The sequence below is a fragment of the Primulina huaijiensis genome, chromosome 9 (assembly GCF_012295235.1).
Source record: "Primulina huaijiensis isolate GDHJ02 chromosome 9, ASM1229523v2, whole genome shotgun sequence".
NCBI lineage: Eukaryota > Viridiplantae > Streptophyta > Magnoliopsida > Lamiales > Gesneriaceae > Primulina > Primulina huaijiensis.
The window spans coordinates 18,908,551-18,935,946 of record NC_133314.1 but is presented as its reverse complement, the minus strand read 5'-3'; the positions used below and the strand labels follow the sequence as shown (position 1 = coordinate 18,935,946).

The 27,396-nt window shown below is 37.1% G+C and overlaps 5 protein-coding genes across 12 annotated transcripts; 2 read left to right on the top strand and 3 right to left on the bottom strand.

Moving 5' to 3' along the window:
• The first annotated feature begins 6 nt into the window (after positions 1-6).
• LOC140985130 (protein BPS1, chloroplastic-like) lies at positions 7-1,074 on the top strand. Its single transcript, XM_073452886.1, has one exon. The coding sequence runs from the start codon at positions 8-10 to the stop codon at positions 836-838; it is 831 nt and encodes a 276-aa protein (XP_073308987.1). The 5' UTR covers position 7; the 3' UTR covers positions 839-1,074.
• A 1,147-nt stretch (positions 1,075-2,221) lies between these two features.
• On the bottom strand, positions 2,222-7,382 carry LOC140984690 (mechanosensitive ion channel protein 1, mitochondrial-like). The gene is made up of 7 exons (XM_073452236.1): positions 7,189-7,382; positions 6,240-7,080; positions 5,885-6,162; positions 4,994-5,094; positions 3,710-3,817; positions 3,095-3,316; positions 2,222-2,441 (listed from the first exon to the last, which is right to left on the bottom strand). The coding sequence occupies exons 2-7, from the start codon at positions 7,001-7,003 to the stop codon at positions 2,343-2,345; spliced, it is 1,572 nt and encodes a 523-aa protein (XP_073308337.1). The 5' UTR covers positions 7,004-7,080; positions 7,189-7,382; the 3' UTR covers positions 2,222-2,342.
• Positions 7,383-7,785: 403 nt separating this feature from the next.
• LOC140983940 (uncharacterized) lies at positions 7,786-10,071 on the top strand. The gene is made up of 3 exons (XM_073451094.1): positions 7,786-8,565; positions 9,337-9,879; positions 9,970-10,071. Exons 1-3 carry the CDS (start codon positions 7,786-7,788, stop codon positions 10,069-10,071), a joined length of 1,425 nt encoding a protein of 474 aa, XP_073307195.1.
• Positions 9,583-18,752, bottom strand: LOC140984510 (uncharacterized). Of its 8 annotated transcripts, none has more exons than XR_012176626.1 (9): positions 18,115-18,738; positions 17,903-18,010; positions 17,690-17,806; positions 12,528-13,614; positions 11,673-11,827; positions 11,433-11,499; positions 10,968-11,019; positions 10,664-10,809; positions 9,589-9,774 (listed from the first exon to the last, which is right to left on the bottom strand). XR_012176626.1 is itself a non-coding variant. In XM_073451981.1 (8 exons), the coding sequence occupies exons 4-7, from the start codon at positions 12,877-12,879 to the stop codon at positions 10,992-10,994; spliced, it is 657 nt and encodes a 218-aa protein (XP_073308082.1). In that variant the 5' UTR covers positions 12,880-13,614; positions 17,690-17,806; positions 17,903-18,010; positions 18,115-18,752; the 3' UTR covers positions 10,571-10,809; positions 10,968-10,991. The 8 variants fall into 8 exon arrangements, 4 of the variants coding, with proteins under 4 accessions (XP_073308082.1, XP_073308083.1, XP_073308081.1 ...); XR_012176627.1 differs by lacking the exon at positions 9,589-9,774 and adding an exon at positions 9,949-10,075; XR_012176628.1 differs by lacking the exon at positions 10,968-11,019 and having other exon boundaries at positions 9,583-9,774; positions 18,115-18,746.
• Positions 18,753-20,637: 1,885 nt separating this feature from the next.
• LOC140984647 (C-terminal binding protein AN-like) lies at positions 20,638-24,753 on the bottom strand. Its single transcript, XM_073452196.1, has 7 exons — positions 24,114-24,753; positions 23,285-23,453; positions 23,073-23,203; positions 21,753-22,556; positions 21,554-21,601; positions 21,156-21,269; positions 20,638-20,847 (listed from the first exon to the last, which is right to left on the bottom strand). Exons 1-7 carry the CDS (start codon positions 24,684-24,686, stop codon positions 20,776-20,778), a joined length of 1,911 nt encoding a protein of 636 aa, XP_073308297.1. The 5' UTR covers positions 24,687-24,753; the 3' UTR covers positions 20,638-20,775.
• Between the last annotated feature and the right edge of the window lie 2,643 nt (positions 24,754-27,396).

Below are 27,396 nucleotides of genomic sequence, written 5' to 3'. Positions count from 1 at the left end.
ATCATGGATGATTTCTGCAATGGTAGCCTTGTGTGAAATTCATACCGACATAAAAACTCTTATTACAGCACTTGAGCTCCCCGTCTCTGATTGGGAGGATAAGTGGATTGATGTTTACTTGGACAATAGTGTGAAGTTATTAGATATATGCATTTCTTTCAGCTCCGAAGTCGCTCGACTGAAACAAGGTGACCTTTATCTCCAGTGTGTTTTGCATAATTTGAGCAGTGCTTCATCTAATCAGTTTGTTCGGGCTCGATCATCGCTCGACGGATGGAGCAAGCATATTGGTTCAAAGAATCCAAGACTTGATAACTGTTTTTCGGTAATGGACTGTCTGATCCAAATGCTAGATGAACCGAAGGTTAAAAACTCTTCAAAGGGAAAGGTCTTAATGCGAGCTATGTATGGAGTGAAGGTTGTGACCCTCTTCATTTGCAGCAGTTTTGCAGCTGCATTCTCCGGTTCTCCTAAAAAGTTGATAGACCTTCCGGTTCCGGAGTCTTGCTTGTGGGCGGGTGAGTTTATGGCAATTCAGGCATTTGTTAATACGGAGATAAGAAGCATATATTCCAGCAAAAGTTTCACCATATTGAAAGAACTTGAAGCTGTTGATATGAGAGCAAAGAAGTTGTACCCTATTCTGGAAGAAGATGGGGTAGACCCACCCATTGAAACTGGAGTATTGAAAGAGTCGACCCTGGATTTAAAAAAATCGGTAGAAATTTTCTCACAAGGGCTTGATCACCTTGCAAAGGAGGTGGACAGGTTCTTCCAAATTGTTTTAACTGGGCGCGACGCATTGATTTCTAACCTTAGGATTGGTGGGGAGTGGTGACGCCATTGACCAAGGGCTGGGAGCAACATCGAAAAAGACCAGATGGGTAAGGTAAAACGGAAGGTATAAAATCTTCCTTGTATACAAATATGTGTAGTTAAGGAGTGTCTTGTTTTCTAGTTCAATATGTGGTTGTGATTTGTGGTACGTTGTTGTAATTGTGGTGTGACGAGAAATGTACGAACTCTTATGTAAGGTTTTAATGGAATGAGTTTGGGATTTATGATCCCATGAAATGCGTTGAGTCTTACGTGGTGTTTTTGTTTTTTAAGCCTTTATGGTGGAGGATGTTCAGTGTTCTCATCTTTCTTTCTTTGCAGCCCCAGGCCCACTCGGCTGGTGAGTGAAGGTTTGGGATGCAGAGTTGATCCGAACAGAGTAATCCTCATGCTTTCGAATTCAAGCTCGAACTCGAATTTTATCGAGTTGACTTGAAGCTGAAAGCTAAAGCATGACAAATGAAATGAATTATTTTTAGCTCGAGCTTGAGTTCATTGGAGTATAATTTATTTTTTTAGACGTTAAATATTTTTTTAGATCTATAAAGAAAAGCTTCAAATTAAGTTTTGTGATTGTGAGTTTCATTTATTTTGTATTGATCTTAAATTATTGATAAAGATATATTATAATTCATTTTAGATATGAACTCTTATGAGATAGCTTGGTACATCTTTTGGTTATCTTCAGCTCCAATCATTATTTAATACGATTCAAGTAATTTTGTATACATATATATATGCGTGTTAGGCAACCAAGTCCCCCAAAATTTCAGGTCGTGCACATCCAAAATTGATTTCTAAATCGGCGAGGAATTTGCCTTTAGATTCGATAGTTCTTTGAATAGACGCGTTTTACTTGGTCTGCCCAGACTCGATAATGCAACATGAGTTTGTTAGAATGGTAAGATTATTGACTTTTAAGACATTTATTAATTCTGACAGTCGCCTCATGTAGTTTAAGCTCGTCGTTTTGTGTTAAGAATATTACTTTTTATTGTGAATATCGGTAGAATTGACCCGTCTCCCAGATAAAGATTCGTGAAACCGTATCACAAAAGACATATTTTATTTTAAATTGTTAGTTTTATCTAATTATCAAATCTTTTATTTTTAGGTATTTTAAAAAGAATATTCGAATATTTACTAACAAATTTATATTTAACCGAAATTGATCAAAACCAAACCGACTTTTGCACGTCCTTAATCTTACGATTATGAGTTGCTCTGTATTTTGTTCCCCGTAGTTTTGATGGATTGAAACGCTTTCAGTACATCATGTCAATACACAACCATTGGATTATACACAAGGAACAAGGAAGGTCAAACACGTCGATGGCAAAATAACTCCGTTCACTCCCAAAAGAAACTTGCAGAAATCACGGAAGTGTAAAAATTCCAAATGTTTTAAAGGGTGAGAAACGTCACCAAGGAATCCAAAATGGTGCTTGTGAAATAACATTTGATTCTTATACACACAAATTGGTAGAGGATGCAACATTGGTGTGTCAATGTAGAGTGTTTTCCTGAGTTCTGCCTAATGCAGCATCGTGTTGTTGAATTATTCGGACAGCCTGAAGAAGAATATCCTGCTCCGCCTCATGGCCCTACAGCCATCAACACCGTGAGGACCTTGTAATCAGCTAAACCGAGTTATATATAAAACTAACACATTATGCAAGATCTTGGAATGTCTGTACGAAAGGGCATCAAGAGAAATGGAAGAACAATGTTGATCATTATGCGATGTCAATCATAGTCGATTTAAATAAGAAATTTAGATTAAAATTTAAAAGATTAAGAGATGGGGGATTCGACCAACTTGACCAATGTTGTTAAAATTAAAAAGATACAGAGAATGGGAGAATTCAACCAACTTGAATGAAAAACTATTAGAGGGACATGTATCTAGAGTCAATGACATCATAGTATCGCTGTTCATCAAAAGAACTGCTTTAAACATAAAGTTACATAATGACCAAATCCCATGATCACGAAGATCAGAAAAAGCATAATAAGTATTCCCCGTTGGGTTGTACCAGAAAAATCTACCAGTGTTTTCAATTTTATAAATATAATAATTCGAAAACGATAATCACTGTAAAAGGCTTTTAGAACAACTCTAAAAGTATAGATTTACCAAGAACAGATAAAAATAGATAAAATCTTGTTCAATCATGTGGTTATGAATGCTTCTTCGTCCAATTAACTTGTTTGCAGATCATAAAATATTTGAAATGACCAAGAAAAAAGGACATACCACATTTTTTAGATTGCATCCAAAGGTCAAAACAGCATATGATCTCTCAATACAAGACAAGAAACAATATGGTGCCTCCTTCTCCAAGAACACATTTGAATTTGATCGAAGCATGCTTTTTATATCTTCTGATATCTGGGAAATCTTGTCTATGTCATCAATTTGTAACGGAATCTTTGTGCTCATGGTTCGCCATTTGGCCCGTGATTTATTCACAATTACCTATAATTGGCACAAGGAACTAGTTAACCTTTCCTGAACTGAAAAATCTCGAACTCCACCATTGACCTTGCACTTGCTATATTGACCTATTATTTTTACAGTTCGCAAACGTAAATCTGGAAATGATTGATAAATGCATGCTAATACAAAGTGTTAAACATGAGATGCCCGGGAAGCTGACAATAATATAAATTATAATCATGATATTTTCAAGAATGTGATATAACAATTCATTATCCACAGCTGGATCGATAAATCAACAATAAACTTGTTGATGTAGAGACAAGCCGGATGACTGCAAGGATAATCTTTGGTGGTCGTTATTTTAACTAAAGAAATATCTAAAAAAACACAAAGTAATTCAACAAGTGAAAATGAAATAAATATGCATACCTGACTGGAAAACAGAGAATTCGGGACAATAACTGGAAACTTTTCTGCAGTCAGCAATGATGTAGTAGTGAGACCCATATCTACCACTTGACCTTCCACAGATCCAGCCTGCAAAACAAAGTGCAAAGGGATGAAAGGGAGATTGAAAAAGACGACAGACTATCCGATCTGTAGAATGCAACTGAAACTAGATCAATAAGGTGCCTGTGGACTCGAGAAGGTGAGCCACTAGATACAAAGTATTTAATTCACTTCCTCCACAGCTCTCAAGTTTCAACCACCAGGGAAGGTTATGGATAGCCTGCATTTGTTCTAAAAATGTGAAAAGAAGAAAAACTATTCCCTTTTATAGTATTTTGTTTTTATTTTCACCTTGAAGGCAGGAGGTTCTATTTTACCACATATGATAAATAATTCGTTGAAATCTCACTTGGAGAATGGAATGAAAATATTACTTATTCATTTCTTTCTGGAGACTACCAAGCTCGAATTGAGAAAACGTATTGATATGATTCATATATTATATCAAGCAGAACATGGAAAAAAAATCAAAATGCGATCACATATTTATTGAAAGACCACACTCTTTGTTCGCATCATATATTAGGATTGAGTGATTGATATGACAACCATAGTACACAGCATATGATGAAATATATTAATGCCTATAAAAAAACTTTTGCAGAATATGCATAATATTATCTGTAATGATTTTGTAGCAGCTCCTTCATTATTGTCTGTAATGATTTTGTAGCAGCTCAGTGATTCATCTACGAAATTCTAGTCTGTAGATCCAACAGTATCTCGTGTACTTTGTTTAATTCCTACTATCAACTCTCCTCTCCCCACCCAAGAATAAAATATCAGGGATAAAATGAAATCTTAACTTCTTATCATCATAATAAATGATTGAAATGATCGTGCAACTGCACACAACTCCATTATTTTACACGCAAAAGAAATTGTGCAGATTCACTAGAATCATTTATTGCATCTTTGTCTCAAAAACTCGGGTTTACAAAACTTGAAGCAGTTTGGTAGATAGGTGCTTTAGAAAACAAGCATGAAATTCATTTTATCTCTTGTCAAACTAAAGAAAAAGAAATGCCAAAGACTTATTGCAAGATAAAATGTCACCAGGAACTTTTAGCTCATTCTTGGAACTCCAAAGAGCCATTGCATTAAGCATAAGGGGAGATATTAATAAAAATTTTCGAACCAAGATGTGAACCTGTACGCCAGAAACCCGTATATTTTGTAAGACGGCGAAAATATTTTACGTACTTTGATTGTGTCTCCAATCGAAAATGGTCGTGATATCTGCACGGAAAGACCGCTGAGAACATTCCCAAGTATGTCCCTTGCAGCAAAGGCAGTTGCCACTCCTGATAATGTATACAAGATGGTGCAGTCAGATTTGAATTTAATTTTTTGATAAGAAACAAAATTTTATTAATAGATATAAATGTACAATTGAAGGATAACTGGATAAGACATCCTTGAAATCAATCTTGCAAAACTATCAATTGACAGTCCAATTAGAGTATACATAATGATCGACTCAGGGTAAGATAGGTTGCCACCCAATTAATAATTAACTAAATAGAGTTTTCTGTAAAATCTCCATCCAATTGTGTCCAGAACGAACAATCAGATTTGAACTATTAAAGAACATATATGATTTGTGGAGTACAACTAATTGCAGGAAGAACTCACCACAAGAACCCCTCCCAAAGAGAAATATAATATGGAGAATGGAAGAACAGAAGAAAGTAAAGGACTAATGGAACCATCCGGCCGGTGGTCTTATTGATAAAATTGTAGTAATTGCGATGATCTCAATCTGGAAAATTGAATCACTTCTGAGCCAAGGATTTTCTACAAGGTACTCTTTTAAATGAATAATACCTCTTGACTACATGTAAACTGGAGACAAGTCATAGTTATTCTGATATTCTGATATGATTCTCGTTGTCAAGATTCCATATCATAGCAAATTCATCTCAATTTTGTTAACAGTCATTAACAAAGTCGAAAACAATAAAATTTAAATACACAAAAGGATGGTGCATGATTCATGGACATTTTATTTTCACAACTCATAAAAAAAGTAATTCCTTGAAATATACTCCGTATCATTTCTATCACGAACCATTATCACTAACAAAGACTCACCTCCTATGCCTCCTACAGTCATAACAGACTGCACAGCAACTCCACATGCCTCTGCTAAAGCCATCAACCCAACAACAAGTAGTCCAACAGATGATATTTTGTCCAGAGTTAACAACTTATCCCTATCGACATGTTCCATGCTCTTAGCTGCCAAAGCTCGAGTAATAACATTTGTTTTCCACCGATGCAGGAACCAGACAAGTGAAACAATAAAAGCACCCCTCCAAGCAGGCACGATGTACTCTGAAGAAATAACCGTTGGAGCTACCATTTCACCACTGCAGAAGAATCGAAGATTAAATCCATTTTTCCTACATGCTTAAAAGAACATCAAGCCAAATATAGATACACTAACATTTGCAAAAATGCCAGGAACGTAATAAAATATCGAACTGGGTCCTCCATAGCACTCCAAAAGCTTTTCTCATAAGGGACAGAACCCCACAGCGAGCTCCTAGCCAACAAAGCAACTGGATTTTGCATGGAGTATCTGTGAAATCGCCTCAAGATACTAGGCAACAATGACCACGCCAGTAAAGTTCCGACCAAAGTTCCGCCTACAGGTACAATAACATCTCTAAGATAAGGATAGGTATCAAAAATTTTTTGAACATGAGAAGCAGCTTCATCTGACACTTCTTTTGCCTTTTCCCCACTATATTTCATAGCTTCACCAGCCGATTGCCAGATGTCATTTGCTTTACCAATCCAACCGTCCTGTCCAACACCACCATCAGTCACACCACTCCCACTTGCACCAGAATCAGCAATAACATTTGAGTCACGAGTTATGCTACCTTTACCCTCGGTAGATGCGGAAAACAGCCTATTACTAACGAAAGGGCTGATCCATACAAATGAAAAACTACCTCGAAAAACCAAACTCCCCAATAGCTTGTTCGTATAACATGAATCAAAGTAACCCCCTCTCGAACACCGAGCATGAATAGCAGAGTTCGAAAACAATATTCTAGAACTATTGCTCTCAAGATTCTGCACATGCCCAGATTCCAGATAACTTTTACTTGTATATGCAACACACGGTTTAATATGAATACCACAATTAGCTTTTGCAGAAGAACATAAAGGTCTCAGCCGAGAAATTCTCACCGCAGCCATACTGTAATGTGCGGCAGAATTTTCTACAGTCACTTAGTAATCAAAATCTTCACCGAAGCAAAGTCCAAGTCCCAACACTTTAACATGAATCACACTCCAAATAAGCAATAAGAAAAACAAAGCAAAATCGGGGACAAGTAAGAATTTACAAATTTACGTATTACACTAAAATCAGTAAATCTTACTGAAAAAAGCTGAATCAAATTACAGCACAGAAAAAAAAACACCACGAAGCAGAATGCTTATGACCAGCTTTCCAGATTTAACACCTCAACCAGCTTCTGTGGACTTTAAATAAGAGAAAAACTATATAAAAAAAAATTAAAGGAAATGAAAAACAATCTAAAGAACACCTGTGTACTTTGCCTGGGTACAGGGCAAAGCAAAAACAATATATAAGAAAAAAGGATAAATTTGTCTTTCGTCCCTAAACTATCAATTATTTACAGTTACCCCCAACGTATTTACTTTTAAATTAATATCTTTACTAAAAAAAATTAGTGATTAGGGTTCCAAAGATTGTGACACATGTATTTAAAAAAAAAAGACCAATAGAACTTTTGTAATAAAAGGAAAGTCAATAATATCTGGATTTTCAAATTCTTTAGTTTTATTTGNTATATCATGACTATCTTCATTATATTGGTTTTTATTTATGGAGATATTTTAATCTTCGCCACTGATTGATTGTGCAAGTAAATTAACCTGAAAGCAGTTAATAGGATACTGCAACAATGTCATCAAAACAACAAAAATTTTCAAGATGGATAATTGTATTATTGATGCTAGCCAACTTCATCGTCTTCTCCTTTTCTTTGTTCATCTTCAGAGCTTCAAATTTCATCCCCCTTTGTTTAAGAGACTACAATAACAACGAGCCTTTAATCAGAACTGTAGATTCTCAAAAAATTTCTGATTCCCTTTCAAAAAACTTTACAGAAGTTGCACTTCAAAACCCTAGTTTTCAAGAGAGAACCCGACTCAAACACGTTGTTTTTGGTATCGGAGCATCTTCTAAACTATGGGACAGGAGGAAAGAGTACATCAAAATATGGTGGAGGCCGGACGAGATGCGAGGTTTTGCATGGCTGGATCAGCCGGTCGACCATGACGAGTCCCTCCCTCAAGTGAAAATATCCAGTAATACTTCAGAATTCCCGTATAACCACGTGGGTGGTGACCGTTCTGCTTTAAGAATATCACGTATAGTGTCGGAGATTGTTAGGTTGAAGTTGGATGACGTGAGATGGATCGTTTTGGGAGACGACGATACGTTTTTCGTGGCTGATAATCTTGTTAGGGTTTTGTCCAAATATGATCATACCAAGTTTTATTATATTGGTAGTACCACGGAAAGTCATACGCAAAACTTACATTTTTCATATCATATGGCTTATGGAGGGGGAGGGTTTGCCATAAGTTATCCATTGGCTAAAGAACTTGAAAAAATGCAAGATAGATGCATGCAGAGATATCCCACGATGTACGGCTCAGATGATCGGATCCACGCTTGCATGTCTGAACTTGGGGTTCCTCTCACCAAGGAAGTTGGATTTCACCAGGTTTGATTAGATTTCATCTGCTTCGGATTCAGTTAACATAAAATTTTTATTCTAGCTAATATATATGGGTATGTCTTTCATATTTTCTCGTGTTCAAAGAAATAGGATTTGTCGATCACGTTAAAAAAATTGGACTAGATATTATTCGTATGCAAATATATTCCTGCATCCCTTTAATATTTCTTGACTTGGACAGGACATTAAGTATATGTCGCTATTCCTGGATCCAGCGGGAGTACCTTCGATGGAATAATTTCTTAGTTTTGTGTTTAGTTTCACTTATCTCCTTATTTTGTTCCATTTTCGTGTGTGCAAATTATATTCATAAAATTTCTTATTTTGTGCCGTTATGTGTGGCAAATTAATTACATATGAGTGGTCATGACTTTGATTCCCCTACCAACATTTTTTGGACGAGCTCTATTGCAAAATGTTTGTCTAGTGTGGTTTATCTAACTAGCGTGATTTGCAGACCACTTTTCAATCCTGAGCTTTACTTAGTATGCACCGAATGATAGCAGCTTAAAGTTCTATCGTCATAAAAAAGGTTATTTAGACATTCCAGATTTATGTTGGTGCTTTATTTATATATTTTAAATGGCTATTAATTTAACGTAATATGTGTCGAGCTCTTTTCATTTTTCCCATGGTAGAGATTATAACTGTCCTTATTGTAGGGGTGTGATGCATATAGTTTATCAAGATAAGCTAGAAAAATGTTAAATATATTAAGAATGAAATAATTTATATGAAATGCTAACCCTATTGCAGCTGGACATATATGGCAATCCAATGGGACTATTATCTGCGCACCCAGTAGCACCATTACTTACACTCCACCACCTCGATGTAATGGACCCGATATTCCCAAATGTGGACCAGGCACACGCCCTTAAACGACTTAGGATGCCTATGAGACTGGACTCAGCTGCGCTCATGCAGCAGTCCATATGCTATGATAAAGCTCGTAACTGGACGATTTCGAACTCATGGGGCTACACCTCCCACATCTATCGGGGTCTTATTCGGGCTATCGACATGGAAATGCCTACAAGAACCTTTCTGGACTGGTACCGAGGAGGCGATGGTGCTGGTTTGATATTCAACACTAGACCTTTAGGAACGAATTCTTGTGAAAGGCCATCTGTTTACGTGCTGTCGAATGCTGTGTTTAACAATGCAACAAACCAGACGGCTAGCGAATACGTCCTGTCGAATTCAGAGAGAAGCTGTGGTTGGAAGATGGATTATGATCCTTCTAGTATTTATAGAGTTGAAGTTTATAAGAAGCCTGATCCTAATCTATGGGACAAGGTAAATGCCAACTTCAGAGCAAAATACACTAAGTTGGATTCTCTTGTTTACTTTAATTGTACTGTTCTCAATTTTTATTTTAATTTGCAGCCTCCAAGGAGAAACTGTTGCACAGTGCTTTCAACACAAAAAGAAGGGACAGTGGCAGTTGATGTTCATGAATGTGCAGAAGGCGAAACAATTGAAATTTGAAAATCTGCAACAATATAATAGAGGTAGTAAGTTTAGGGAAAACGATTTTTTCCCAATTAGGTTTGCGTCTATTAAGTCTCGAATTTCGATTTTGATACACTATCTTTCCATTTTCGGTTATTTTGGTCCAACGGATAACGTGACATCATATACATGAGCAATTTTTACATCAAATCAGCAATTTTCGGTGCCACATAAGCAATTGCACCAAAATAATCGAAAAATTTTAAGTTAGTGTATCATAATCAAAATTTGAAAACTTAGTAAACCAATAGACAAAAATTTCAACTTTACAACACATATCATATTTTTAATCATTCCAGAAAATTTTCAATTTATTCTCTCTTAGTTTAGAGTTTAAACGTTTGAATATTTGTTTTTTTGTCACATTGACCTACCGTATATTTTTCATATTCTTTACAATGTATGCTAGAGTACAAGGGTGACTCACTCCTTTTGATGATAGGAGACACCTCAAGGTTGAGATACAAGTTATGTGTGATACCCAAGTTCATCCTAACTTTATATGCTTCTATTGAATTTTTGTTTCACAGTAAACGAACTTGGTTGCGTTTAAAGGTTAAATATTTACCTTAAAAGATGATGAAAAGGTGAATAGTATTAAATCATGCCATTATCTCACGCTACTTGCTAGATTTACTGCTAAATAATCCCCTGCTAGGCTTTAAGATTTGCTTCAAAAGAGTCATTTTGGGTACATTCCAATGTTCCACATGCCTGAAAAGATCCAAGCAGGATGTTAGTTATGTACAAGCTGGATGCAGAATTCAAGACTCGGCAAAGACTAGTAGCTAGTTGCAATCTTGAATTCATGGTTTTTGAAAAAATAAAATAAAAACTTGAATTCACACACACATGTATCCATGTTTGCATACCTGCATATTTTTCCAGATTTTTCATCAAAGTAATACTCTGTATAACCAGTAGCTGCATTGAAATATAACTATTAACTTATTCAGTAAAATTACAGCTTTTTTAAATCCTGAAAACAAGGACAAACTGAACACATTCCCCATCAATTTGGCATGATCACAAGTGCCTATAAATTTTCAAAAATTATGAAAGCTACACCTGCACTTCAACTGAATTTAAAGACAACTAATGGAAGTGTTCGAAGAACACCTGCATGCGGTTTTCCGTCATCGTTTTCCTTTCCTAATGGCATGTGAAATAAGGAGGAAAGTGTAGGTGGCAGAAACATTAGATTTGGATTTCACAGTTCATGATAGCTCAGAGGTAGCATTTATGATTAGGAAAAAACTAAGGGGTGTTACGTGTAATTTACTTGAATAACAGACTCAAAATTCTCTGCCTACATGAGTTGTGAGTTGAATATACACCTGAAAGAATGGGCTTCCAAGGAAATGACATGACACAAATAAACCGCCAGTGCCCAATTCCTTTCTCCTGTTCATAAGCAGGAAAAAGCACATTAGAAACCTCAAAATCCACCAGCTTTCTATATACACGGCATCTCAAGGACGATGTATAAAGTGCCAAATTACAAAGTTGCGTGACAACAGGAACTTAAAAGGGAAGTATGGGGACAAGTTCAGCTGTTGTTTGGTTGTTGATCTGACCTCAAAATCCTCCCATTTCATGAGTTTCATATTTGACTTTTCGAGGAGATAACCAAAATTGGTACAGTTTCTTTTGAATCGACTTAGCCCTCGAAAGGAACCGGCTGGATCAGCAAATTCACAATCCTCTTCATAAGCATCAAGTGCCAGATTTCCTGAAGCATAACAGAGCAAGATTAGTTTTTTTCATGACTCATTCGTCACCTTCAAGAATGGATAAAAGAATGTCCATATCTCAGGTGATGTCAAAACACACCCCATGAAGAAGCCGAGCATTTTCCAACCCCAAGGTCCCAAACACGATGAACTGCATACTTTTAACAGCGTGCTAGGAGGGATTAAACTTTGTCACCAGGCCATTCCATCAAAATGAAAAAAAATAAATTAAGTTTATGTTTAATTTTCTAAAGCACAAACACTTTGCCTTGTCAATAAGTGATACACGTCAAAATGACAAACTTTCTTGAGGGAAAAATTGATAAATGCACTGTTGTGAAACCTACAGTCGAGGATTATCCCTGTGAAGTGTTATATGCTACATGGGATCAAATTCATCCCCATATAAATATATATATCTCTATGAAATATGTAGGGCTCACATGATCCAATAGTTTTAAACTCAAGGGCATGTTCCTTCGGCTATAGTATAGACGCGTGTCTTACATCAGCGGATAACTTTCCTGTCTAAGTTAAATTTGCACTTTTGGAAGTAATCCACCAAGATAAATTAAACATTAATCTGCAGCTTTTATGTTCAATGGGTAATTTGCAATTTCACTTTTTACTAGGCTTATTTGCCATTTAGAGACGGAGACACATTGAAAAGCAATTAATTCATAAATAGCAGTAATTTACCAGTGACAAAGTATGATCTTTGAAAGTCCTCTTTGATGGCTGCCACAACCACAGCCCGATCAATCTTTCCAAACCCATCAACAAAAAGCTCTGAGACACGGCCTCCTCCTGCATCCTCGGTTCTCGTTGGAGAACGAAGGAAGGAAGCAGCTATACCAAGAAATTCAGAGCCATACCAGGCGATTTTGAGCAGCAAGTTTTCAGGTTCAGAATCTTGATTCGTTGTGTTTTTTGCACAGCATCGGAATTTGTACACTTTTTGGCAATAATCAGGACTAAAAATCAGATGGTTAGAATGTATGGTTGGAGAGGGACAGATAAGTACGGGTTTGAATGAAAGTAAAGTGGCCATCGAAAAAAAAATGTAGAAAAATGCAGAGGTATCAACAGCAGCTTCTACAAATATTGGCCATAAAAGCGAGCGGGCCAATTAGACGGGAGACTTGGCACTCCTGCTACCAGTAGCAGAAGCAAACAAAAAATACGAGGAATTTAAAAGTATTCAATATAAAATTAGGTCTTGAAAAACGATATTATATTCTGGTTAACAAGAAAGCAGACTAAGAGATGAGGCGAGCCCACCTTGCAATTCATAATACATACAAGGATGAGAAGCAACTCAGAGGAGAATATACATCGACAGAATAATGTCAAAAAGAAAATGAAACACTGCAAAAAGTTCAAACTTTATTTCACAAGTTCGAACCCCATTAAACTTGACAGCCGCCAAACATCATCTTAAATCTAAGTCAAAGCATGAATTTGCAAAAAGGGCTCCTTTTTTCTTTTCTTATGTTGATTTCGTGCGTAAATAAGCCGGCACCTCATCTTCTTTCTTGTGATGCTGATTCTGGAGAACAGCAATGCGGCGGGCAATAGGAAGCTTGTATTAATTGTTGTGTTACAAAAAGGGGCAGGTTTCCTCACTCATGTTGAGTTTAGTCGTGAGGAAGAAGGTAGCGTATCATTTCAATAGCGCCAGGTAAAATGTTAAATTTCCTTGGAAGGAAGCCTAAATATTCCCACATCCGACTGGACAAAAATGTTGCCACTTGGTACTATTTGCTGGACTTCAATTCAACATGCTCTGAAAAATAGAATAAGCAAAGAAAGTTAGAATATCAGGTCATGTAAAGCCCGGAAGAAATCTACCAAGAGAAGCTTTTTTTTTTTGTTGCTATGAGCCTATGACCAACGTAAATAAATCAAGATGAATGGAGAAGTTAACATGCAAGCTTCAAGAAAGCTTAATTTCACAAGTTGGGAACTTTGAAACTGCCACTTAAGTCGGTCATTAAAAATAGTTGTGTTTCATCTTAGTAACAAGTTCAATCATTTCTTCACAGCTTAAAACCTCATTTACTCGCCTGAACTATAAATTTATTAGATACAGAACACTAATCTTCGAAGCCCACGACAGTGACTAATGAGTATAGAATATAGAGGAATGGAAAAATTATAGCTTTCATGTGAGAGATGGGTACCTTCTTGTTCTTGAAGATACATTATTCACTGACAAATGTGTACCATTGAATAGCTTATGCAGTTATAGTGTCTTCCACCATGTTGCACAGGAGACAGACGCATATGCTCTATGGAAGAAGCTGGAGGACATGTACCAGGCCAAGACCGCTCGGAATAAAGCCCTGTTGATGAGGCGGTTAGTCAATATGAAGTTCAAACGTGGAACTTCTGTTGCCGAGCATACCAGTGAGTACCAGAGTCTGGTAAATCAATTATCGTCTGTAGAGATGCCGCTTGGAGATGATATGCAGACACTCCTACTTCTCAGTTCACTTCCTGATAGCTGGGAAACACTTGTAGTTTCTCTCAGCAACTTGGCTCTAGATGGCAAACTTACCATGTCCATGGTTAAGGATGCCCTGTTCAACGAGGAGGCCAGGAGAAAGGATATGGGCACAGACCAGACTCATGCCCTTGTCACAGAGCCCCGAGGAGGACAACAAGAGAAACAACAAAGGGGTAAAGGCAAATGGAGAGGCAGAAGCAAGAGCAGAGGCAGATCCACCGATGGCAGAAAACCTTCGTATAAATGTCATCACTGTGGAATAGAGGGTCATATGAAGAAGAATTGCTACAAATGGCTAGAGGACCAAGGCGAGAGCAGTTCCTAGTCGAAGAACAAGGGTGGAGAAACGCTAGTCATTATTCCTGGAGATGTAGCGTTTTGTTCGACCCATAATGAGACATGCCTTCTCGTTTCAATAGAAGACACAGAATGGGTGGTAGATACTGCAGCTTCCTACCACGTGACTCCGCACAAGGAATACTTCATGACATACAAAGCTGGTGACTTTGGAGCAGTGAAGATGGGAAATTCCAGTTCCTCTGGGATTGTAGGAATTGGAGATATCCAAATAAAGACAAGTGTTGGAAGTACAATCACTTTGAAGGATGTCCGACATGTGCCAGATCTTCGGCTCAATCTTCTTTCTGGAATAGCCCTTGACAACCAGGGCTATGATAATCATTTCAGCAATGGCACATAGAAGATGTCAAAGGGTGCTTTGATAGTCGCTCGAGGACACATTTGTGGCACACTGTACAAGACTCACATGAAGATATGTGCAGACACCCTCAACGTAGCTGAGAAGGAGGGTTCTCAAAATTTGTGGCACCAGAGACTCGGCCATATGAGTGAGAAAGGGTTGTCTACCCTAATAAAGAAAGAGCTTATCATCGTTGACAAAGATGCTGCGCCAGATCCTTGCAATCATTGTCTATTTGGTAAGCACCACAGAGTCTCATTCAGTTCCTATTCAACGAGAAGATCAGAGTTGCTCAGTCTGGTACACTCTGACGTTTGCGGTCCCCTGGAGGATGAATCACTAGGCGGAAATAAATATTTTCTGACGTTCATTGATGATGCTTCTCGAAAGGTGTGGGTCTATTTCCTGAAAATGAAGGACCAGGTATTCGAATACTTCAAAATGTTTCATGTCATGGTAGAACGTGAGTCTGGGAAGAAATTGAAGTGTCTCCGGTCAGATAATGGAGGCGAATACACTGCCAAGGTGTTCGATGCGTATTGCAAAACATACGGCATTCGACATGAGAAGACGGTTCCTCGCACCCCTCAACACAACGGTGTAGCCGAAAGAATGAACTGAACAATCATGGAACGTGTTCGGAGTATGCTCAGTATGGCTAAACTGCCAAAGTCATTCTGGAGAGAAGCAGTCAGAGCCGCCTGTTACCTGATCAACAGATCACCATCAGTACCACTGAATTTTGAAGTTCCGGAGAAACTGTGGTCTGGAAAGGATCCATCATACTCACACTTAAGAGTATTTGGATGTTTGGCGTACGCACATGTATCCAAGGAGCTCAGACAAAAGCTTGATGCAAGGACCACTCCATGCATTTTCATTGGCTATGGAGATAAAGAATTTGGATACAGACTATGGGATCCAAAGGAGAAAAAGGTGATCAGAAGCAGGGACATTGTGTTCCATGAAAGCCAGACAATAGAAGACATTGAAAAACCTACAATGTCTCAGAAGTCAAATGTTGATGCTCTAAATTCAGATGCAGCACTAAACCCGTTCGATATAGTGACAGAATACATGCCAGAAGCAGACGCTGAGGAAGAAGAGGGTGTTGAGCAGGGGGAGCCACAACACACTACACCAGATGTTCCAGGACCATCACAAGGCCCAGATGATGGTGAATCTTCTCAGACTATTCCAGAAGTTCGTAGGTCTGAACGAGGACGGATTCCATCTAGAAGATATACGGAATCCGAGTACCTTCTGCTTATTGAAGATGGAGAACCAGAGAGTTTCCAAGAAGCACTATCTCATAAGGACAAAGAAACATGGTTGTCAACAATGCAAGATGAGATGGAATCTCTGCAGAAGAATCACACTTATGAGATCGTAGAACTTCCAAAAGGGAAGAAGGCACTAAGAAACAAATGTGTGCTCAAGAGGTTCAACATGAACAACGCAAAACCAATCAGCATTCCACTTGCCAATCATTTCAAGATGAGCAAGAGTGCATGTCCTTTATCAAAGAAAGAGATCGGGGAAATGTCATCAATACCATATTCTTCAGCTGTTGGAAGTTTGATGTATACAATGGTATGCACAAGGCCAGATATTGCTCATGCAGTGGGAAAGGTGAGTCGTTTTCTCTCCAACCCTGGGAAGCAGCATTGGGAGGCAGTAAAGTGGATTCTCAGGTATCTAAAGGGTACTACTAAATTATGTCTTTGTTACGGGGGAGCTGATCCAATATTGGAGGGCTATACGGATGCAGATATGGCCGGAGATATTGATAGTAGCAAATCTACTTCAGGATATATCTACACTTTCGCGGAGGGAGCTGTCTCATGGCAGTCACGACTGCAGAAGTGTGTTGCTTTATCCACAACAGAAGCAGAGTATATTGCTGTCGCTGAAGCTGGGAAAGAAATGTTGTGGCTAAAGCGATATCTTCAAGAACTTGGAATCAAGCAGAAAGAGTACAAGGTACATTGTGACAGTCAAAGTGCTCTCGACTTAAGCAAGAACTCCATGTACCATTCCCGTACAAAGCATATTGATATTCGATATCATTGGATACGTGAAGTTATGGATCGACAACTGTTGAGACTAGTTAAGATTCATACGAAGGAGAATCCAGCAGATATGTTGACAAAAGTGGTAACTCGAGAAAAGTTAGAGCTATGCAGAGACATAGCTGGAATGCTTGTTTTGGATATGGCTGGAGGGGGAGAATTGAAGAACTCAAATTGGAAATCTCCAGCCACCATCTAGAAGGTCCACTTCTTCAACGGTAAGTGCAGCTATTGTTGATTCTCCAATGGCTGCCATCTTCCATTCACACCCATTAACATGTGCAGAATATCCTCTATAAATAGAGGCTTAAGCTCGTTGTTCAAATTATCTCATTCCCAGTTGAGGAATCCTAATCCCAAGTAGAGGAGAGCCTTGAGAGTGCTGTAAGGATCTGAGAGTTTTTATTTCTTTCTGTAAATTAAATCTATGAATTGAATAGATTTATTTTTTCTCTCAAATTAGTTTGATCTTTGATAGTTTAATTCCCAACAGAATGACCATCTGGACATGTATGCAAAAGTAAACTTTTTGCCACAAAAAGCTATATATGTAGATAAATGAATTATGTCAACAATTCACCTCAAAAGTCCTGCTAGAGGAGTCGGCATTTGGGGAAATCTTCATGCCACCGCATTTGGCATTTCCAATGCAAAGAGCGGTTACTTGGGAGTATACTTCCCAATCACCATCATCAACCTTGATGAAATTAACAAAAAGTTAGCCTGTATTAACACAAGAATACCGCAAGGCAAAGGTATTGCACAGGGAAAATAAAATTTCGAGATAAACAACCTTAATTCTAAGGTCTTGGTTATGATGACCAAAAAAAGCTTGCAAAGCTCTGATAACGTAACAAAGATTTCCGATAGTCGTGATGCATAATGACCAGCCTTGGCACTCCTACAAGATTAGAAGTAAAAGAAAGAAAATCAAGATGGGTTTTTCAGTACATAACCATAGTATATTCCACTCCATAATAGATGCACATAAATTATCATCCTTACAAATGAGCATTGGCGACATTTATGAAATAATGTGGTTCGCCGCTTTCTCCCCTGATAAATCCAACATCAATGTGAGATCTCATCCCTGAAAAATTAGTCAATAGAGGAGAACAAAAGGGCACATAATGTGGCGGAGCTGCAACCTATTACAATGTTGACAAGACCAGAAATCTGGCAAAGCGCTAGCAGACAACATATAACTTTAGCAATTCGGCCGATGGAAGCAGATAAAACTTATATTCCAATGCTCATGTCTAGAGAGATGAACTCACTGAATAAACTCCAAAATAAACTCTAAACATTTTAATTTAAACACACGAGCCATCAGTTACACCAAGAGCAGTGGTGTGGACAGCAGTCGAATCATTATTAGTAACAGGTTTACCTCCCTAGAAAAAGCCTTTTACAACCTACAATTATCACATCAACCGGGTCATACTTTGTTATACTCATATTAGAATCCACTTTTAGAGCCCTTGCAATGAATACGTGATGGTTCATGAGATATGATGTTAAAAGAGTTAAATAGAGAAAAATTGCGGGGTGTCAAAAGCCCATATCCAGGCAAGAGAAACCACCCATTCACATATTATTAGGACGGAAACAATTATATTTACGTCAAAATATGCTACAAAATGGTCATACTGAAATAAATAAAATATACCTCGTGAAGAGTTCTATCACCTCCAACAGCAATTATTGCAACTCAAATAATTGATAATTATAAGTGCACACATACAATAGATAGTAAGTATTTCTCACCGCCCTTGTAATGTCTATCGCATGGCACGGCCCAGCAGTCAAAGATTCACATATCTGACCATAAGAAGGAAAAACATTCAAACAGTTACTCCATTTAAATTTGAAGCACACGAGTAAAGCTAGACTGCCCCCACATGAATAACTAAGCTACGCTTATGTCTAAATAAAAACAGCAAACAAGACAACATTAATTTTGTATGCCGTGATACAGAGATAGAAAGAAGGGCCACAAAATTTTATCAAATTCATCAATTGAAAGTTTAGGGCAAAGCCAACCGGAAAGAGGTTACTCATTAGAAGGGATAGGCTTTCTGCCAGATACAAGCCAACCAGTAGAGTTCAATGTCAACAGAAGAAGAAACTTAAGCAGAAAAGAAAGACAACACCGGCATCGATCATTACATAGGATAGAAATGGCATCACCGGCGAAGACAACTCAATCGATAGACACAATACAAAGACACGTGATGATTGTGCAATACCACGTAGCTTGGTAGGCTGGTACATTCCAGCCTAAAAACATACAAACTACAACTTCCATAATTACAAATTATGTCAACAAATATCACTATAACAAGGTGAAATTCAAATTGAAATCATGATTACAGTCTCCATATTAAGCTTATCATGAAGCAAATCACTAGTTAAAATAAGTCGGTATTTTAATAATAGTTTGAACAAAAACATTTCTCACATTGCACTCAGAACCAAGGCGAAACCAACAGCTTTTTCTACTCCTTGCCCGTCCTTCCATTAGCTCCTGTCTCAGATTCAGTTATTCGAATCATTGTGTTCAAAACATTGTGTTTACGCCAACATCCATTTTTAAGCCAGTAAAAATATGATCGAGCAATAACACGTGCATAATAAATTACGAGATACCTCGAGGATTTACTACGAAGACGATGTCGTGGTGGCGAGAAGCTCCGCCGGTGCGGAGGACTGAACGGTCGGCGGCGAGATCATTTCCAGACGCAGTGGTTATCGACAGATATACGTATAACGAAGTGCGCGCAAATGCCACCCTATGACTTGTGACGAGTGTTTGCTATGAATTATCGAGTATAAATTATTATATTATAGTTTTAATTCAGTTAAATGGATTAAAAGTTGACATTTTTTTAATAAAATAATATATACGTAGCAGAATAATAATAACATAGAATCAATTATATTAAGAAAAACGAATTTTGACGATCCTTTTAAACCAAGTACTGGCATTTTTTTCCCAAATATGAGTGAATTACAGTTAAAAGATGTTAAATTACTTAAATAATTGATAAATTTAATGAAAACAACATCTTTACCAAGAATTTAATATAATCGTGCACAAAGATCATTATCCTACTAATGAATTTTACTTTATTAAGGGGAAATTTTTAACAATTTAATTCAAATTATACATATGATCATCCCACAATTTTTCTTTTGTTCAAACATAGAAAATTGTGTTCCTCTCTAAAATAATCAACTAAAATTTTAGTTTGTACGATCCAATAACTAAATAATAAGGATATAATAGGTTGTTTAAATTCGGTCTTCATGCTTTTACTCGAGGGAGAGAGACCCAAAATATGCACCGGAAGTCTTTGGTCAAAGGAAAAATTTCACCGGATTGGTGGTTTAAAAACCTAGATAAATGTTTGTCAAAAAAACCTAAGAGGAAAGGCCAACACCCAAGAGTTGATTTTTTTTTTTTTTTTTGAATTTGATATCATTGAAATTGATCAACATGCCTTTTCGACTCAAAACAGGTGCATCTCTCATAAAATTGCATTTAGATTTCAGCACAAGCATTGAATGCTTTACAAATGATAAGATATCCTTAGACATATTACAAACAAACCTCAATCAAATTGTAATGAAATTGTTAAAACTGATCGTTCCAACTCCAAACGCCTAGTCAAGCCAGCGGGTGACACCATCTTCGCCTATGGATGCAACAATTTCAACACGCACATCCAACATGGCCTGCATATCACCGTCATTACAACGTATTTCATGGAAAGTGTGACAAGTAAAATATAAAAAATGTATCATTATTACTCTTCATGAAAGCTTGGGATTGTTTGCGGTAAATTTAATCCAGGTATGTAGTAGACAACAAAGATAATTTTATCCCCCCACAAAATTTTCTTTAAAGTAAAAAGAAAATTTAGCGTCAGGGCTATGAAGTTACATATTGTGGCACTGCTTGTCATTATGGCTACGTAGAATCAGGATTTATGTAGCAGCAATTCACGAATTAATAATACAGCATTGTCAAAATGAGAACTTACCAGAGGATTTCTGCAGTTCACCAACTTACAATCTTCCAGAGAACCTTCAATTCTCCAACTCTCCCAAACATCGAAGTTGTGGCTAGCAAATACAAATTCCATCCTTCTATTGATCTACAAAATCAAAGTGAGTATTCAGATAACAGAAGTTCCAAATATTTCCTAAATGTCATGTCAAGAACCATACATTATTCGAAAAGAAAACTTGGGCATACCCATTTATACGATTACAAAAGTCAAGCATAGCCAATTGAATTAATTTTTATGCTTTTACATACCAATGGAAGTTGATTAGTTTATTTTCACAGATCCTACATACGTCGTCAATCCTACCATTTCCATCATTCTTAGACGCTTGAGAAGTGTGTGATAACATATTTACAATTCAATTGCAATACCTGTAAAAGTTTTCCTCCAGCTGCAAATGATCTAAAACCAACTGAATCCTGCAGAGTATGGTTATCAAAGAGAAAATATTTAGCTTTCTTGCATACCATTCTCATTCACTCTGTTTTGTACCTTTTGGCTGTTTACATCAACAGCCACTGAAAGCAGATATATCAAGCCAAAAAAATATGAAAATCCCAATCTAAATACCTTGCTTCTGAATTCAACAAGGAACTGTGCAGCAGGATCTCTTTTTGTCACATTTGGCAACGTGTCAAGGAACCAACCACCACCTTGAACTCTTAGCCTAGAGATATGAAGCGCAGGACGATCTTTGGCGTGTAAAGCAATGATATAACCGTCTTTCAGCAGTTCACCAGACTTTTCACTGAGTTCTATGTGTGGTGTCAGGATAAGCTCTGGAGGTGATTCTGCTTTTGAGTCAATTGATGTCTTCCTGTTCCGTGAATCCTCAGGAGAAGCAAAACGTGAACTGGAGCTCAACACCTGATCTGTGCCACTCATATTAGCATCATCTTCTTTGTAAGAAGTACTCGCTTTTTCAAAAGTCAAAGATTCGTCTGCTTTATGCTGTGATTTTTGGCGCCCGTGCCTCTTTTTAGCCTTCTTACTCGATCTGCTTCGCTTTATTTCTGATCTATTGGAAGTATTTTGAGACAAAACAGAACCTTGGGTATGGGATGATGCCTCTTTTGATTCATTAATAACCTTTTTCTGGGAGCTTTCAGCTGTTAACTGAATATCTTCGACCACTCTATCACAGACAGAACCTCGGAATGAAGTTTCATTGTCAAGTAAATGATGGTGTTCATTTGCAAATCCCACAGCACTTTCCAATTCCTCCTCATCATCAGATACAGCATTTTGTGGGATGACATTATCCATGAAAAAATTCTGTAAAATGGAAATTGCCTTTTCTCTTATCTCCATCCACACTTCTTCACTATAATCTGCACTTCGAGGAAGTATCAGAACATTGGGCATTTCCCTCACCTGAAATTTGGTGATAGTATAACATTTGGGTAAAGTTCTAGAGGAAAGCAAATATGATATCATCCTGAGAGATATCAGAGCTTACATTCTCCATGGTGGCAGTTACAATATGCTAAAGATGACTACGGAAACCATATTAGTAACTTGAACCAAAACTAAAAAATGCAATAATGCATTACTCTATCAAACCCTATATACAATAATGCATCACTCTATCAAACCCTACATACCACCCTTTGGTTTTTGAATATTCATACCAAATCTTAAATGTGACCCCACACATATACCCCAATATGTAGCACTGTAGACATCGAAATACACAAGCTTTCAGTCATAGGGGCTGCTGCTACATTTGAGGCGGGTAAGATTCACATACAAACAAAAACAATAAAAAAACCTTTGAGAGAAAAAAAAATAAGTGATCATAATAAAAGCAATCACACACAACGAAAAAATGCAATTTCACCACTCTCTAAACTCTCTATGGCATTCATAACCTAACACTATTCATCATACCCATGCTTCCATCCACTGTGGCCCTTCAGCACCATCCAGGGCACAGCCAGCAAGCGTGCCATCAATCAACAGTTGTTTCACAGCACAATCATCCAGCAGCTGGCTGCTACCAGTATTCACAAGAAATGCCCCTTCCATAGAAATATCATCCTTGTAAGGGACAGAGTTCAAGAATCAAGGACCACAGAATCTCATAAGCAATATTAATTTACCAGGCTTTACGTGTTGCAAACAATCTCCATTAATAATTTGAGTTGTTTCATTCGTCAGAGCACAGTGCAGAGATATGAGATCACTTGCAGCAAGCAAGTCATTTAGAGTATCCATTCTCCTGGCTGCAGCTGGGAATGTCAATGAAGACCTACTCATTCTACCATTGTCCTAAATATATGCCAGAAACAAACACTTTAGTTAAAAGATGATATAAGAAGAATAAAACACATGTAACTGTATGAATGTCCGACCGAATATGGCAAGATAGCTAAAGTCAATGAACCAAGACATAATTTTATAATACGGAACTTTATACGTAAATGTTAGCACATTAATAAAAAACCGAACTTTTGGCCCTCCAAAATATTAATGCACCTGTTGGTAACCAACTTTGCTGATATGCAGATTAAGCATAAAACACAGTGAAATTAGAAACAAAAGCACGTATCTAAAATTAATGTAAAACTAAGTAGAGTGAACAAGAACATCATATTACGTAATCCAATTGATTATAAACTACAAATTACTAACACCAATTAACTACAGCAATTTAAAGTGAAACAGTAGCTTAACAAAAGCAGTGAATGGCCATGCTACACAGGGAGAAGATGTAGAAGAAGCATAAACTGCATATAACAGTTTCCAGAACCCCTTAGCTGTAATCCATGCAGATAAATCTGTATTGAACTAAGTAAAACTACAAGAAAACAATTATAGTCCGCATAGTTCAGCAATAAAAATACGAAAGAGGGATGCAAAGTACCAACACAAATACTATCGAAGATCCAAAAACTCATAGTTTTAGACAAATTAGGTAATTCATCATACCTCGTGAACATCAAAATAAAGCACACTCATCTTAAACGCCAAGCTCCTATTAGCCAAAGACGTCGCAGAGGCAGATCTACCAACAATCCCCAACACCAGACCACGACATCGGCGCATTCCACGACAAAGTGGCTGCACCGAGCCGAGCCACCCCGAAGCCGAGAGCGCGTGCCTCGACAACAGATGCGTCCGCCTAAGGAGTCCCAACATAAGCGCCATCACGGTATCCGCCACCTCCTCCGCACGGCTCACGTCAACGTGGATCATCCGGCTCAAGCCAAGGTCGGAAGCTAAGGCTGAATCAACAGCGCGGTCGGTCGAACCGAGGCAGAGAATCAACTGCCAAGGGCGGAGCCGCCGCTGGGCAGCGCGTGGGAGGAACGCGAGCGAGTGGAGAAGAACAGCCGCCGCAGATTCGATCCGCGACTCGGCCAGCCTGCTCAGAGGCACGTGCTCCACGCGCGCGATTCCCGACAAGCATTGCTGTTCAAGTGCAGCGTCCTCGATGCAATTGAGCGTTACCAGCAGAGGGAGGGGATGAGACTGAGTAGTGGAGATGTTGCGATGAGGCATCGCTGTAGGAGATCTCTTTTACACATACAAACACACAGTAACAAGGCCGAAGCTTTTTTTTTGTTTAAAATTTCGCAAGTATTTATTTGTTTTTAATTTTAATCTCCAAAACTGCGGTTTCGTTTACTGCAAATCAACTACCACTCGTATATTCGAGTCCGGGAATATTCTTGATGTTCATCAGTCGGTTCGGTTCGGTTCGATTCAGTTTTCGATTTTCGATTTTACAAATATATAATTCGATATCCGAATCATTTTTCTTCGGTTCGATTCGGTTTTCTTCGAAATGTTTCTACCAACATTTTTTTAGACAAAGTTTGTTTGTACAGTTTATTTGACTAACGTAATTTACAAACTATAGCATTAGTTCGAAGATTTGTCAAGTACGCAACGAATGATGACGATTGCAAATTTCATCAATATAGAAAAAATTAATTAATTATTAATGTTATATGAAAATAGGATTTTGTGTTTTTGTATTTTAGGAATGTAAACGAATTGAATTGAGTAAAATATAGATACAATTTTAAAGACTGGATTAAATTTTTTAAGCTCGATTCGAAAATCAGACAGTTTAAAATCTTTGACATGATTTCGATTTGAATTAGAGCTCGACTTTGAGTTCGGAATGAAAAAATTCGAAAATGATCGTTATGACACAATAATTTGGGTTGACTTCAGCTTGAATTTGATAGTTTTAAATATAAAACAAATATTTTTGGAACCGATTCAGTTCATTAACGCTCCCGTTACGTTTTCAAGTCTCTCGAGGGTACCATGATATGTGCACAAAGTTACGGTCCAAATGTGTTGTAGGTGCATAAAAGTTTATACACTTGTCCACGTTAGTTAGGGCCAACCACTTTAGAAAACCAAGTTCTAAGATTAACACTGTTCATACTTTTGATATTCATCCAAATCGAGGATCAACAAGAATCTCATTATTGACCGAATCGGGGCAGACACACCGCCCGTCACACCTTGGGAATTGGTTTCGCCCGAAGCATCGGACCAATGATAAAAAAATTAAAGTCGTAGATCTGTGTTTTAGTTACAATAATGTTTTTTTTTTACTTACTTAATATGAATATCTTTTAAAAAAATTAAACCCAAGATATTAAAAGAATTCATTGTAAACATTCAATACATAAGTGGTACTTCAGGTGAAGTTTCTTATCCTTCCAAAAAGATCGAATTTGCACGAGTTCGAGTGCGTTTTGAAGAAGAAGAAGCTTCGCCCGATGTAACCATGATAGCTCACAACAAGCAAAAACTCACCAAATAGAGGAAAGATGTATTTGATGTATGATATTAAGGCTCTGCAAGACCTGACGGATGATGTACGGTTGGGGGATCCAATCTTCCTGATGAGCTCGGCTCAGTGATTGATCTCGTTCTTGAGAAGGCACGGAGCTGTGATCAACTTTATGCATAAGTTTGTGCTTATATTGTAATGTCCTGAAAGATACACAGACCAACATACACTTCTTATGTTGGGTAAATTTTGCTGTTATTAAATGCTCACAATACAACTTCGAATTCGAGTTCAAGACAACTTGAGCTTCAAGTTTGCATAAATTTTACGTGGATTTTATACTTTCTTGATTATCGGAATCGAAACGGTACAGTATAGTTTGGTTGGGAAGCCGTAGGATAGTGGAAACAGCTCAAGCGCAAGTATTGATGAAATGATAATAACGTTTTTATCTACTATCTATTATATATATATAAATATGTGATTTTATATGTGAATTTTCATTTTTCCCCTTATTAATTGTTTGCTTTACATTAATTGTTTACTTTAAATGTGTCTTTTCATTCTCTTTATTCATATTTTAAATATGTGTGTTTATTAATATTTAATTTTTTATGTCTATCATCATTATAATATGTTATTTTTATCCAATGATATCTTTTCATTATGTAAATTAGTATTTGGTTTTTTATGTCTACCAACATTATAATATATTATTTTTAATCCAATGATTTATATTTTTTATTTATCTTTTCATTATATAAATTAAATTAATTAAAGTTTAGAAATAACTCATTATAGAATTGTGAATTTTCTTTGGTGTCTTATTAATTTTTTTTCATGTCCTCATGTGACAGTTTGCTAGAATTTATGTGTTTAAATTAAAGTTTTTTGCAACAAAAATTTTTTTGCGGTTTATATTTATAAATTATTTAAATAAAACACGGTAAAAGATCGTTGTGATTTGAGCTGTCAATTTGGGTTGGGTATGTCGGATTGGCCTGCACCGCCAAACAATTTAAGTGAGTTGGGTTGAAATTTTGTCGACTCATTTAAAGGTGAGCCTAAATGAGCTCGCACGAGTTTATATTAAATATCTATATATTTAATATTATCGATTTTCAATCATAAATTCTTGATATGAAATGGAAAATATCAGTTTGATTTCATAATTGTGATGTTACTATCTTGTCCAAAAGTTGTGGGTTGCTGAGACATTTTGGCGGTCACTCAAAATTAAGTGTCAAAGTTGACATTTGAGTTGTATTTTTGGATTCCTGACAATATGTTCGTCAACATATTATTTTTAAATTAGTTTTATCATTATCGTGAGGGATAAATATGTTTATTACAATATATAAATATTATCATCTCTTTAAATTAATAATCACTTTCATGTTTGACATATTATGGGTTTTGGTAAAATGAGGAATAATAAATTCAAACAAACGAATA

What these genes read in the sequence shown, in the direction of transcription:
- LOC140984510 (XM_073451980.1), bottom strand. Translation starts at nt 12,879, where the DNA reads ATGGCCACTTTACTTTCATTCAAACCCGTACTTATCTGTCCCTCTCCA. An exon ending in AAGATCATACTTTGTCACTG is followed by an intron (nt 11,828 to 12,527) that starts GTAAATTACTGC and finishes GTTATGCTTCAG; the next exon opens with GAAATCTGGCACTTGATGCT. An exon ending in TTGGAAGCCCATTCTTTCAG is followed by an intron (nt 11,020 to 11,432) that starts GTGTATATTCAA and finishes ATTTCAATGCAG; the next exon opens with CTACTGGTTATACAGAGTAT.
- LOC140985130 (XM_073452886.1), top strand. Translation starts at nt 8, where the DNA reads ATGATTTCTGCAATGGTAGCCTTGTGTGAAATTCATACCGACATAAAA.
- LOC140984647 (XM_073452196.1), bottom strand. Translation starts at nt 24,686, where the DNA reads ATGCCTCATCGCAACATCTCCACTACTCAGTCTCATCCCCTCCCTCTG. An exon ending in TTTGCAACACGTAAAGCCTG is followed by an intron (nt 23,204 to 23,284) that starts GTAAATTAATAT and finishes TTTCTATGGAAG; the next exon opens with GGGCATTTCTTGTGAATACT. An exon ending in TGAACTGCAGAAATCCTCTG is followed by an intron (nt 20,848 to 21,155) that starts GTAAGTTCTCAT and finishes GGTGATATGCAG; the next exon opens with GCCATGTTGGATGTGCGTGT.
- LOC140984690 (XM_073452236.1), bottom strand. Translation starts at nt 7,003, where the DNA reads ATGGCTGCGGTGAGAATTTCTCGGCTGAGACCTTTATGTTCTTCTGCA. An exon ending in GACTGTAGGAGGCATAGGAG is followed by an intron (nt 5,095 to 5,884) that starts GTGAGTCTTTGT and finishes ATACATTATCAG; the next exon opens with GAGTGGCAACTGCCTTTGCT. An exon ending in CGATTGGAGACACAATCAAA is followed by an intron (nt 3,818 to 4,993) that starts GTACGTAAAATA and finishes TTTGTTTTGCAG; the next exon opens with GCTGGATCTGTGGAAGGTCA.
- LOC140983940 (XM_073451094.1), top strand. Translation starts at nt 7,786, where the DNA reads ATGCTAGCCAACTTCATCGTCTTCTCCTTTTCTTTGTTCATCTTCAGA. An exon ending in AGGAAGTTGGATTTCACCAG is followed by an intron (nt 8,566 to 9,336) that starts GTTTGATTAGAT and finishes ACCCTATTGCAG; the next exon opens with CTGGACATATATGGCAATCC. An exon ending in ATCCTAATCTATGGGACAAG is followed by an intron (nt 9,880 to 9,969) that starts GTAAATGCCAAC and finishes TTTAATTTGCAG; the next exon opens with CCTCCAAGGAGAAACTGTTG.